At 44.3% G+C, this 13137-nt stretch overlaps 1 protein-coding gene across 1 annotated transcript in view; it reads right to left on the bottom strand.

Annotated features, from left to right (window-relative positions):
* Nucleotides 1-5075: 5075 nt before the first annotated feature.
* Nucleotides 5076-13137, bottom strand: part of ME2 (malic enzyme 2) — a 42777-nt gene continuing 34715 nt past the window's right edge. Inside the window, exons 12-16 of the mRNA XM_083575699.1 lie at nt 11302-11444; nt 8461-8563; nt 8072-8142; nt 7510-7608; nt 5076-6730 (exon numbers count right to left, since the gene is read on the bottom strand). Of these exons, the coding sequence (XP_083431825.1) occupies nt 6566-6730; nt 7510-7608; nt 8072-8142; nt 8461-8563; nt 11302-11444 (581 nt within the window). The 3' untranslated portion in view covers nt 5076-6565. The remainder of the gene's footprint in view (nt 6731-7509; nt 7609-8071; nt 8143-8460; nt 8564-11301; nt 11445-13137) is intronic.

Raw genomic sequence — 13137 nt, 5'->3', positions numbered from 1 at the left:
TGGAAAACTTGAGAATTAAAAAGAAAAGGTACAACATATCACTATATATGCAAACAGCTGCCATTTCATATATGCTTGTCTAGTATGTAGATATGTAAGTGGTTATCACATATATAGCTTTATATGTAGGGGCCACCCTGTGGAAGCCACAGAGACCTGCTTCTGCATGGACAATTTGGGTGCATCACCCACAAGCAGTTTATCACATGCATCAGCTTAATCATATGTAGAGGATTTTATGCGTCAGCCTTCCTGGTGCCCATTCCAGATCAGTCCTGTCCACTGATGCCAATAAGTGTTGCAGTTGCCCTGTGGCGGCACCACTATGCAGATGATTGAAAGGCATATTGACAAGCTGGGAGGATATTGACAAGCTGGAACGTGTGCAGAGGAGGCCGATCGAGATGATCAAGGGTCTGGAAACCAGGCCTTATGAGGAATGCTTGAGGGAATCAGGCTTGTTTATTTACGGGACTGCCTCTCCTGGTAATGCCCCGCAGAGGACCTTAAGGTCCATGAATAATCATAGTTTAGAGGTCCTGGGCCCTAAGGAAGGGCCTTCACCAGGGCCAGGGCCTTCTCAGTGATGGCTCCAACCTGGTGGAATGCTCTGTCCCATGAGACCAGGGCCCTGCAGGATTTAACTTCCTTCCACAGGGCCTGTAAGACAGAGCTGTTCCACCTGGCTTTCAATTTGAACTTAGCCTGATCTTTTATTCTCCTTCCTTCTCTCCCCCTCCCCCTTTTTATGAAGATTACCTGCTCTGGGATCCCACAGCTAATTCTCCCCTAGTCTCCTCGCTGGCCCAAATAGGACTAATTTAGCCAACTAGCCCTGGTGATCATCTAATGTTTATTGGATGGATTTCCCCCCTAAATTGATTTTTGAATTCTGAATTTATTGTTATTGACGTTTTATACTGTATTTTATGCTGTTTTTTGTTGCCTCAATTAAGTGTTTTAAATTTGTTGTTAGCCGCCCTGAGCCCAGTTTTCTGAACCAGGAAGGGTGGAGTATAAATAAAAATTTATTTATTATTTATGTTTAGCCTGGAAAAGAGCAATCTGAGAGGAGATATGATAGCCATCTTCAAATATCTTAAGGGCTGTCCCATGGAAGATGGAGCAGGCTTGTTTTCTCCTGCTTCGGAGGGTAGGACCCCAAACCAATGGATCCATGTTACAAGAAAGGAGAACTTTCTGGCGGTAAGAGCTGTTTGACAGTGCAATGGTCTTCCTTGGGAAGTTGTGGACTCTCCCTCCTTGAGAGGTTTGTAAGCAGAGGTTGGATGGCCATCAGTCACGGATACTTTAGTTGATATTCCTGCATTGCAGGGGGTTGGACTAGATGACATTCAGGGTCCCTTCCAAATATTATTCTATGGTATAGGAAAGCTGCATCAATGAATGAGTGAGTAGAGAGGGGGAGGGCTCCCTTGTGCGTGAGCCGAAGGCTCGTGCAACTTGGCAAAATAATAGTTTCACACACACAACGTAGGCAAAAGGGACGGCTTTTACTATGAAAATAGAAGACCATAACACATTATCTCAGTACAGTTACAGTATTACCAAAGGAGAAAAATAAACCCACATTTTTAAACACAGTGTTTGTTCATTTTTAAGCCACACAGACTACTTTGCAATAAACCATATTCTGAAAAAAGGTTCATCCTGAGGATTTATATTTTGACTATGCAAGAATTGCTCCCACAAAGGTGTTTGATTTGCTTTAGAAACAGCCCAAACAGCATTTATGCAAGACACAACAGCTGATGGAACTAAAATTGCCTTACTTTTATGCTCCGCTTGGGACATTTTGGACTACCAGAGAGAGTTGGGGTTTCTTATTTCCCATCGGGGTTCCTCATGCAAAATAGCCAGAAAAATGAAAGGGTTTTCCTACTTGAGCCATAAGAAAACTGTCCCTTGTTTCTGTATACAGTACATGGTTTCAGGGCCAAATCCAGGAGCCCAACCAGCACGTGGCAGTCAACAGAGATTTCCTGTTGTATAGATCATTGTGTACACATGCATATGTTCAGTTTAAATTCAGGCCACATTGGGTTTCGGCACATCTCCAAAAATGTAGCTTCTGTCACATTTCTGGTGGCATGTGCCTAAAGTGGATCTGGGCTGAATTCAATAAACGGTGGCGGTTACGCAGACCCAAAAGGGCATCATGTGTTCAGGCGGTTGTGTGAACAGCTCCTTCACTGACACTGGACAGCTAAGGAGAGACACGGGTTGACTTTTCCAAACACAAGTTTCACCTCTCAAAAAAGAATTCCAAGCTAACAAGATGTACAAACAGATAACAAACCCTCTTCTGAAGAATTGCTTTCGGTCCCTCTAAAGCAGCATTTAACCTTCTGTCGCACTCACGGAAAAGCAATCTTCGTGTGCAAAGCCTCAAGAGCAATCATTAAAACAGATTTGTTAAAAACGACTTACAGAATAAATAAACGTCGCTAAAAAGAAAACAAGGGTTAGGAAGTGGGGAAGTGCAATGATGAAGCCATGTTATAAGGCAAACGAAGGGCAGGGGGAATCCCTTCTAAAACAGGTGCCAGGTGACACTATTTTGTGTGCAAATAAAAAATAAAAAAGACATTACAACTAAGACACATTTTTAAATAGCATTGTCGACACCCCGTTGTTTTTTTGCCAAAAACACAAGAGAAACTTACGCTCACAGCTACGTTATAGTGCCTTGTTTTTCACATGTTATTTTACTTGTACTATTTTTTAAAATGGTATTCGTCAAGGATCTTGCAAAGGTTGACTTGAATGGAAGGCTCACATCCCTGGAGGAGGAAGACTGATTGGATCGGAATTGAACTACGCTCAGCAAACACAAGATTCACCTGTTCCCAGACTACCACTTCTCGCTGGGGGGGGGGGCAAATAAATATCCGAATATCCCAATTTTATTTTATTTTTTAAAACACCTTCCTGCACATCACAGAACTAGTATTAAGGGAAGGCTGGTTCAAGGCAACTTTCTCTTTGATGTTAGTTTTGCATGTGCACAGCGCTCTCTCGCTTTTTATTCTGGGGAACATTTAAGCACGCAATTCCCCACCTGGAGTCTGAAGAAGGTGCAATCCAGCGACAGATGCACCACCAGAGTCTGATAGTTGTGTAAACTCGATTCTTACAAGAGCAACATGGGGAGAAGGGAAACATTAGCTGGACCATCTCTCAGACTAAATACATTTCGTCAAAGCTTGTGTATTTGGATCCAAGTCTGACCACACAACTACCTCTAGAATCTAGCAAATTATGTGCCCAATTGCATTAAGCTAGCTATGGCTATGAAGGGCGGTGGGTAGACCGTTTCAAACTATGCGAGTGCTCCTGTATCTTAAAACTGTAGCATGGAAAACACCCTTAAATTACTCCTTTGAATGTTCTATGTGTCCAAGACACACTGGACTGTTCATATACCTTATGTATGATCCAACTCTTAAAGCCTTGAGGGTGTGTATAGGAGAAAAGGACCATTCTGTTCTGCTTTCTGTTGAGAAGTGTGGCACAAGCACTGCTGCAGGAACAGTCCACAAACCTCAGTGAAATCCACGAGACTTTACCCAAAGAACAGTAGCTGGCTTGCACAGCTCCAATGAATTTACTGGAGCTTGTGCAAACTCTGGTAAATTATGCCTTTTGTAACCACAACCTTCGCTGGTGCAAAAAAATCATCTCTTTGCTGTATGAGCATGCAATCATCTTGGGAGACAAAAAATTATGCAAAGAGGTGAAGTAGGGGAAATGGCAGAGAAGACATTAACATAATGCCAATCTAATACTAAGTGATGCTTGTCCGGCAGCTCATCAGTCTGCTGAGAACATTCGAATTAAATCTGTTCAGAAATGTACCCCGTATGCTTGATTGGTTTAATTTCTTTCATCACTAATGTCTTCCATCCCTTTTGGCAGGCAGAAGAGCCATTAAGGGCAGCGAGTGTGGAGTGCCAGATATAAACCCCGATATCTCCTTGTTGCTTCTACACAAAACGAGGCGGTCAAGAAATCCTAATCCGTTTCCCAAGTCTGTTTAAAACTAGAGCTGCTGTCGCCTGGTGCTTATCGGAAGAAGTTTGTCCGTAGTAAACAGGGAACAAAGCCAACTCCCCATTTCCCACGATCATCGCAATCTTAGGTAACAACTCATTTGAGAGATTAAAAAAAACACACAGCCAGGCACCAAATAAGTCTTTGTACTAAATGTACAATCAGTTGGAAAATCAGTTTTGCAACAGCTGTACACATAGCGGATCTATAGTTAAGGGTGGCTCAGTCGGGTGGAAGCCATGGCCGGACTGCTCACTGACCACGTTGCAGGCCAAACGCAAGCCTTGTATCTGGTCAGGTCAAAATGCAGCTTAGCACTGGGGAAGCCCACACTGAAACTGCCCCTTGTTTTAAGAGGCACAATGTACCCAACAGTTTGCTATTACATTGTAAAATAAAGCAAGTTCAAGCTAATTCCTAAATGCATGCCTCCATCCAAAGTTTGGGAGTGTATGTGTTTTCGAATGCAGAGTTCCAAGGGAGCTGGGAATGACCTGGACAAGATGCTGAAATGCAGAGATGGGTTCTTTTAGCAAAGTATTGGAAGACACAAGAACTACCCACGCTGGAAGAGTGGCAGACGAAGGTGATAGACTATATGGGACTGGCTGAGATGACTGGCAGAATCCGCGACCAAGGGAAAGAGACGGTGGAAGAAGATTGGAAGAAATTTAAAGTTCATCTTAAGAACTGTTGTAAAATTAATGAGTACTAAAATGTCATGGGTAATGTAAAACAGAATTGCAGTGATAAATGAGTGGGTGAGAGAAAAAGGATTAAAGAAAGTGAATCATAAGTAATTGAAATTAGGGGTTGCTGAAAAATTTAAAATAGGGATGCAGAAAAGGGAGGTATGGGGAAGTCGTTGAAATAAGGTTTAAGAAAAAGAGGGTATGAAATTATACGTGTTTATATGTTTGTTTGTCTATGTATTGTCAGTTGTAATGTGTTTTAATTTATGTTGGAAAATCATTAAAAAATTTATTAAAAAAAAATGAAATGCAGAGATGGGAAGACCACCCCAATGCTGATGCCATTGGGACAGAGCTCTAAGGATGCACTGGAGGCCCAGGATTTGGGGCTACGGAGTGTAAGCACCCCGCAGAGGAAAACTCTGAAAAGGCAAAATTGGAACACTGTAGAAGCCAACACTGGTACGCGGGGTGGAGAACCTTTGGCCCTCCAGATGTTGCTGAACTCCAACTCCCATCAGCCCCAGCAAGCATGGCCAATGGCCAGGGATGATGGGAATTCTAGTTCAGCAACATCTGGAGGGTCAAAGGTTCTCACACCCCTAGTATAGATTCAAGAGACTTAGGTAACTTCACACTGTGGACTCTGCTGTTCACACATAAAAGTTTTTTGCTGCATCCCTGAAACATCATCCTCATCAAAACGCCATCCCATAATTTAGCCCACTGCATTTAAGCCAGTTCTATTGTTCTGTTCTTTTGTGAGGAGGGTGTTACTTGCTGGATTTTCTGCAGAAACAGTAAACCCCTATTAAACTGGAAAATAATATGGGAGGGCATTGTGACATTGTGTGGATGCTGCATTTGTGAACAGCACAGACTTCACAATAAACTGCCATGTGGAAGCACTTTGAAACCATGCTTGCTGGCAAGGGTTTGTTTTGGGGGTTTTTTGTTGTAGAGCTAAGAAGGGCAAAGTTGCTTACTCAGAGCTCAGAACAGACAACTCACCATGTTTACCTGCAAAGGAAGCTGGTAGCCCGTCCTAAAATCTGACATTGCCCAATTGAGGCCACAAAGCTCAGCACATCAGACAACTGCAAGGGCCATCAGGCCACATACGAAATAGGCAACCAGAGTACAAAAAGGGATGAAGAGATTTGGTAGCCAGCTTAAGGCCCAGTTTATGCATGCAGCAGGATCAAGAGGTAAAACCATTCCTGCGCTGTACCACTTCAAGATGCTGGGAGGTTGTCTGTTTGAATGTTTTCTCCATAAAAAACAAGTTCTGTGCAAGCAGAAAAACAGCACATGCCAAAAGGCTAGGCTTAATCTTTCTGACATGCTAATTTTCTACACTCTGTGAGTTTATTCGTTTCCAATATAGATAAAGAAGATCATTTGCAGTCTGAAGTGGGGCAGCTCAGAAGAAGCTCTACCACTAAATATATAAACTGGGTCTATATAACAGGAATGACAAGATAATTAAGGATTTCCTGTATATGGTTAAGTGACCCTGAGGACTGTAAAAGTGAATTTTTTAAAAAAAAAAATCAGTGTAAGTTTTTGTATCTTGGTTCCAGATAAGTCACTTCCATCCAATGGAATGCAAATCGTCAGAGGGAAAATCTATACCAGGAGCAATCCCAGCAATTGTTATGGGGCAAGGCTTAAAAATACTTTTGTTGTTGTTGAAAAAAATCAAAGTCTCAAAACGTTCCTGGTTTTAAATCTGTTCCGGAAAGAGATTCCCTGCAGAAATTCAGGTGCCACCTGAAGAACATGCCCCCTTAGGCGAGTCACTGTGTTTTTGGTGGATGCGCCGTAGATTCTGGCCAATCATACAAATCCGGCAGAAACGATTCGTACTTGTAGTTCCAGATCCTCGACCGTATGTGCTTGTTCTTGTCTGCAGGCTCAGGGTAATGGAACGCCATGTTGTTGGCATACAAAAATTCCATAACCTGGAAGGCGGGAGGAAATCAGATTATTGATCTGCAGGATTCCCATGATCTATCTCAGAGATGGAGAACACAGAAAGCAGCCTTATACTGGTCCATCTCATTCAGTATTGTCTACACCCTGGCTAGCCTACCTGGTGCCCTTCAGATGCTGGACTACAAAACCCATCATCCATGACCGTTGGGCCATGATGGCTGGGGCTAATGGGAGTTGGTAGTCAGGCAACAGAGGGTGCCTCTCTATGGTTTCACATGGGTCTCTCTCAGCCCTACCTGCAATTAGATCTGGGACTGTCCACATGCAAAGAAGATGTTCTGCCACTTAGCTACAGTCCTCCTTGTGGTCCTCCAGCTTGCCGTTGGACCCTCCAGCTCCCATCAGCCTCAGCCAGCAAGGCCAACAGTCAGGGGTGATGGAAGCAACATCTGTGGAGAGCCACAGATTCCCCATCACTGGTGTCTTCCTATTTTGTTTCTAACCACAAGTAGCCAATTGCTTCTGGAAGCTCACAAACAAGGCCTGAAGATGGCCTTGGCATTTTGGGCCCAGACATGTGCTACCTTTGTCTTTCAAGGTTTTTGTTTAATGATGATCGTCATTATCCAAACCTTGTTCAGACACCTAGAATGGGCAGTTTAGGTTCATCCCACGCAATCAATTCCAGCCCCTAGAATGTCATTGAATGTCCCCACCCACTCCACCCTGTGATATTCAGAAAAAATTAAGGTGGGCAGTACATCTATCCAAACGCTCCTCCTGCCACCCCCAAAATTGCACTTACTTTAACGGCAATGTTAATGGAAACCTCCCGGATGTTTGCAAGAGGAGGATAAAGGCGTCCTTCAGCAAGTTCTTCCTCAGTCAGCTGCTCTGTTAACGCCTTTTTTAATATGAAGAGAAAAATATTACACAGGAACGTACCGACATCTGGGGTTACACTGGTCTTGGGCCATTTAAGGCTTTAGAGACGATAACCAACACTTTGGCTGAGGCCTGGAAATGGCTCTCAAGCCAGTGATGTTGTTGCAATAATGGGAGCCACGCAATTGCAGTAACTGGCTCCGGTCTACCCCTTTGCTGCTACGTTTTTGAACCAGAGGACCTTTCTAAACCGTCTTCCAAGGCAGCCCCATGTAGAGCACACTGCGGTAGCCCTGATCTAACCAAGGCATCTGCCATTGTGGCGCAATCTCCTCGCTTCTAGCCTCTTAAGCCAACCAATGCACAGGTCAGTTTTGAACTCATATTCTATCTTTTCCATTTGAAAATCCCCTTCACACGTGCGGAAACTGCAATGCACGTACTATTTCACCCACCAGGTGTTTCGCCTTCGGACCACTTACCTTCGCAGCCTCCAGGAAAACTTGATCGCTAATGTGCCGAACCCCACTGAGAATAACAGCAAGAGCAACGCCTAAAGAACAGAGACATTCAAAGTCATTTTACAAAAACGTCTGGATTTGCGGAACTGAAAGGCTTTTATGCGGCTGTTTGCATAGAAGCTAACAGCAGTGTTTATTTTTATAAGTGTTGCTACCGACAATGCTCAGCACTGAAAGCCAACAGCACGAAGGGAACTGAAGGTGGGGCAGCACAGGATTCCCTGATGCCCTTGTGGCAAAAAATATTTTTTATTATGAACTTGTAACCTGCCATCACAAAGCCAATCTCGCAATGCAAGAGGCCTTTGGATTCTAACCAGCCAAAATTGTCTCTTAACAAACTGCTTTACCTGGAAATATGTATGCATTGTTTCCTTGTCCAGGTTTGAAGGATCGCCCATCACTTAGCTTCACTGGCTCAAAAGGGCTGCCGCTTGCGAACAGACAACGCCCCTGCCGAATAGAAAAAAGAGGAAACGATTCATCAGGAAGCCACTTCTGCAAGAATAAGGGCAATACAGTACAGATGAAGTTCCACTGCAATTTTATACATGTGAGTATTTGTACACTGGGCAGACACAACACTTTTAGCTACACCAAGAGGTGCTCACACATGTCTCCAGCCAAATAATATTACAAACTGCCAGGGTGGATTTGATTTAAGTCAGTGAGACTTGGTTTAAATTTTTTTATTCGTGTGTATTGAAACTCAGTCTAAGTTTTTTCCCTTTATGTTTAACCACATCAGTTAACAGTTAAAAAACAGCAGTCACGAAATTAAAAGACGCCTGCTCCTTGGGAGACAGGCGATGGCAAACCTAGACAGCGTCTTAAAAAGCAGAGACATCACCTTGCTGACAAAGGTCCTTATAGTTAAAGCCATGGTTTTCCCAGTAGTGATGTATGGAAGTGAGAGCTGGACCATAAAGAAGGCTGTTCGCCGAAGAATTGATGCTTTTGAATTATGGTGCTGGAGGAGACCCTTGAGAGTCCCATGGACTGCAAGAAGATCAAACCTATCCATTCTTAAGGAAATCAGCCCTGAGTGCTCACTGGAAGGACAGATCGTGAAGCTGAGGCTCCAATACTTTGGCCACCTCATGAGAAGAGAAGACTCCCTGGAAAAGACCCTGATGTTGGGAAAGATGGAGGGCACAAAGAGAAGGGGATGGCAGAGGACGAGATGGTTGGACAGTGTTCTCGAAGCTACAAACATGAGTCTGACCAAACTGCGGGAGGCAGCGGAAGACAGGAGTGCCTGGCGTGCTCTGGTCCATGGGGTTACGAAGAGTCGGACACGACTAAACGACTAAACAACAAATTTATTTTTTTACAGAAAGGCATTTCTGCTGGTATAATCTTAATATTTACAACCAGATGAAGATTTCATTTTTGGAATAATACATTTTCAGAGTAGTTTTTACAGTTATATCAAAAATTACTGATTTGGTTGTACTATGAGATATAAAGGTAAAGGTAAAGGAACCCCTGACCATTAGGTCCAGTCGCAGATGACTCTGGGGTTGCGGCGCTCATCTTGCTTTATTGGCTGAGGGAGCCGGCATACAGCTTCCAGGTCATGTGGCCAGCATGACTAAGCCGCTTGTGGCGAACCAGAGCAGTGCACGGAAACACTGTTCACCTTCCCGCCGGAGCGAATAAGTTAACTGTTTTTATATTTGGACAACTTTTCTGCGGTACTTTATTGGAAGGAGAAAAGTAATAACAATTAATAACAATTTAAACCATTTATTTAACTAAAACAATAACATTATAGCATATGTATCCATGTTTGTTAACTGATGTGGTTAAACATAAAGAAAAAAAAACTTAGACTGAGTTTCAATACACATGAAAAGCTTAAAACAAATCCTTATTTCCTGATGGCCTTTGGACTATAATGTAACTTAAATAGAAAACTTATCTTCAGAAAGATTTTTTCCTCCAAAAACATTTTATTTTAAAAATCTAATTAAAAAAATCGATTTAAATAAAAAAAATCCTATTTTATTTTAAAATAAATAAATCATTGATTTTTATCCACCCTGCAAACTGCATTACAGCAGAATCTGACCCCATTGGCAAACCTACCAGATATTTATACGCTGGACCCATGTTTCCATAGGGCCTTTGGAAGTGTGTAAGCCCAACAATACAACAGTTAACTTTTGAACACATAAAAAAAGGGATAATATTGCCCTATTCAGTCTGTGTGTTTTGGATCCGGTGTGTGTGGATCATAAGTGATTATGACATCCAATGTGTGGATGTCCGGTACACCCAGAGGTAGGGCAGATATTCCTGGTGGGCAGCTGAGATTCTACTCCACCATGCCGATTCCATATCTAGGAAGCTTGTTGCTGCTGGCATCCATCTGTCTCAAGGGACAATGGAGTGCACCTCTGGGAATTATCATCTTCCAAAGCAACTACTCTACTCCGAACCTAAAAATGGAAAGTGTAATGCTGGTAGTCAACAAAAGAGCTTTAAAGGCTGTCTCAAGGCAAATCTAAAAAAAAAAATGTAGTATAAACACAGACAACTGGGAAACACTGGCCTGCGAACGCTGCAATTGGAGAACAGCCTTTACCAAAGGTGTCATGAGCTGTGAAGATGCTCAAACTCAGGACGCAGGGGAGAAACGTGCTAAGAGGAAGGCATGCTTGGCAAATCCTCACCATGATCAACTCCCACCAATGTCCCCACTGTGGAAGGACATGTGGATCCAGAATTGGCCTCCACAGTCACTTACGGACTCACTGTTAAGACTGTGTTCATGGAAGACAATCTTACTTGACTACGAGTGATCAGTGAAGGAGAAGGAGAAGGAGAAGGAGAGGAAGAAGAAGGAGGAGGAGGAGGAGAAGAAGGAGGAGGAGGAGGAGGAGAAGGAGGAGGAGAAATCAAACTACTGTGTTAGCAGCACCCAAGTGACCTCCCCGGGGCGCAAACCTGGGCAGTGTGTCTCTTGAAGTCCTCATGAGAGAGGGAAAGGACCATTGATACCAGATACCAGTTCTCTGCAGGTGAGCTGATCAGCCACACTAGCACACGAGTCAAAACCACATAATGTCTTCAACACAGAAGGTGCTTCCTGATCAAGCTTCCGGCAGCTCAGTCAAGCAAGTCAAGCTGCACAGTCCAGGAGAAAGGCTGTGATGACCAGTGATGCTTCAAGTTATTTGGCTCACCTCTGTTAACGTGTATGCCTCCTCAGCGGTGCACTCGGCTTTCGCAGTAGGGTTACTCAGTGCAAATATGATCGGTCTCTGGTTGATGGAGCCCATCGCTTTGAGAACGTCATGGGAGAAGAGTCGGCCTGCGCCTGCGACCCCTGGAAGAAGCAAATAACATGATGCCTTTTCCCCTGCCCTCCTGCCAAAAAGAGGCTCACATGCAGTTTTTTGAAAAATGGTAGCAATAGGACACTGGAACACAGCAAGTATTTCTGCGCCAACTGGGCTGAACACAGCATGGCCACTCTGGGGATGTGACGGCACACGTTCTTGCTAAAGCAAAATTATTTCTCATGCTCCTCCTTGCCTCAATGCCAGTGGGATATGAAAGCAGTTAATGCAGGACAGGCAACACACGGACTCTGCAAGGTCTTGTCTTATGGCAAGTTCGTATATTCCCTTGTCTTCACACGTAACTGACAGGGACATGGGTGGCGCTGTGGTCTAAACCATTGAGCCTCTTGGGCTTGCCGATCGGAAGGTCAGTGGTTCGAATCCCCACGACGGAGTGAGCTCCCGTTGCTCTGCCCCAGCTCCTGCCGACCTAGCAGTTCAAAAGCACGCCAGTGCAAGTAGATAAATAGGTACCACTGTGGCGGGAAGGTAAATGGTGTTTCTGTGCACTCTGGCATTTGTCATGCCTCAGATGATGCATGAAGAGTCTGGGATGGTTTATATGGGGAGGGGCGGTCCTTGAGATATTGAGGTCCTGCGCCACACCTCTGTGGGAAGTTGCACAACTGAGGGGCTGCAACAGAGAATGCCCCCGTCCCGGCAAGCTTCTGAGGGTGGAGGAACTATCAAGAGGGCCCCCTCTGTTGATCTTAATATCCAAGAGGGACTGTAGGGAAGGAAGCGGTCTTTCAGATATTTGTGGCCTACAACTCTTAGGGCTTTAAGCACCAACAGGACCTGGGCCCAGAAATATTCAACCAAATGCCTACGGGAAGCCATTAAGCAGGGCCTGCCACCTCTGATCCTGGAGGCAGTATCTAGCCACTAGTACTAGCAGCCACTGATAAATTTATGGAGGATAAGGCTCAGTTCTGCTTTATCGGGAATAGAATGGCACAGGATGACCAACACATCCATACTGAGTGTTCAGTTGGGACGCGGGTGGCGCTGTGGTCTAAACCACTGAGTCTCTTGGGCTTACCGATCAGAAGGTCGGCGGTTTGAATCCCCACGATGGGGTGAGCTCCTGTTGCTCTGTCCTAGATCCTGCCAACCTAGCAGTTCAAAAGCACACCAGTGCAAGTAGATAATTAGGTACTGCTCCAGCGGAAAGGTAAATGGTATTTCTGTGCGCTCTGGTTCCATCACAGTGTCCTGTTGCACCAGAAGCAGTTTAGTCATGCTGGCCCCCATGTCCTGGAAAGCTGTCTGTGGACAAATGCCGGCTCCCTCAGCCTGAAAGCGAGATGAGCGCCACAACCCCATAGTTGCCTTTGACTGGATTTAACCGTCCAGGGGTCCTTTACCTTTTACCTTACTGAGTGTTCATATGGGTGTCCATGTCACACTCAGGCCTGTTGACAGTACAAGCACACACAGGCCAGTCACTGTGGAAAATGTAATTCTTGCAGGTCTGGTCCTCAGTAACCACATAGCCTCCTTTGGGAAGGCAGCCCTGTTTAGGGAAGCTTTTAATGTTTGATGCATTACTGTATTTTAATATTTTGTTGGAAGCCGCCCAGAGTGGATGGGGAAGCCCAGCCAAATGGGAGGACTATAAATAAATAAATTATTATTATTATTATTATTATTATTATTATTATTATTATCCACCTG

This window comes from Podarcis filfolensis, assembly GCF_964270895.1.
Source record: "Podarcis filfolensis genome assembly, chromosome: 11".
NCBI classification, from domain to species: domain Eukaryota; kingdom Metazoa; phylum Chordata; class Lepidosauria; order Squamata; family Lacertidae; genus Podarcis; species Podarcis filfolensis.
The sequence above is the reverse complement of the archived record's forward strand: the minus strand, read 5'-3'. Positions and strand labels throughout refer to the sequence as shown.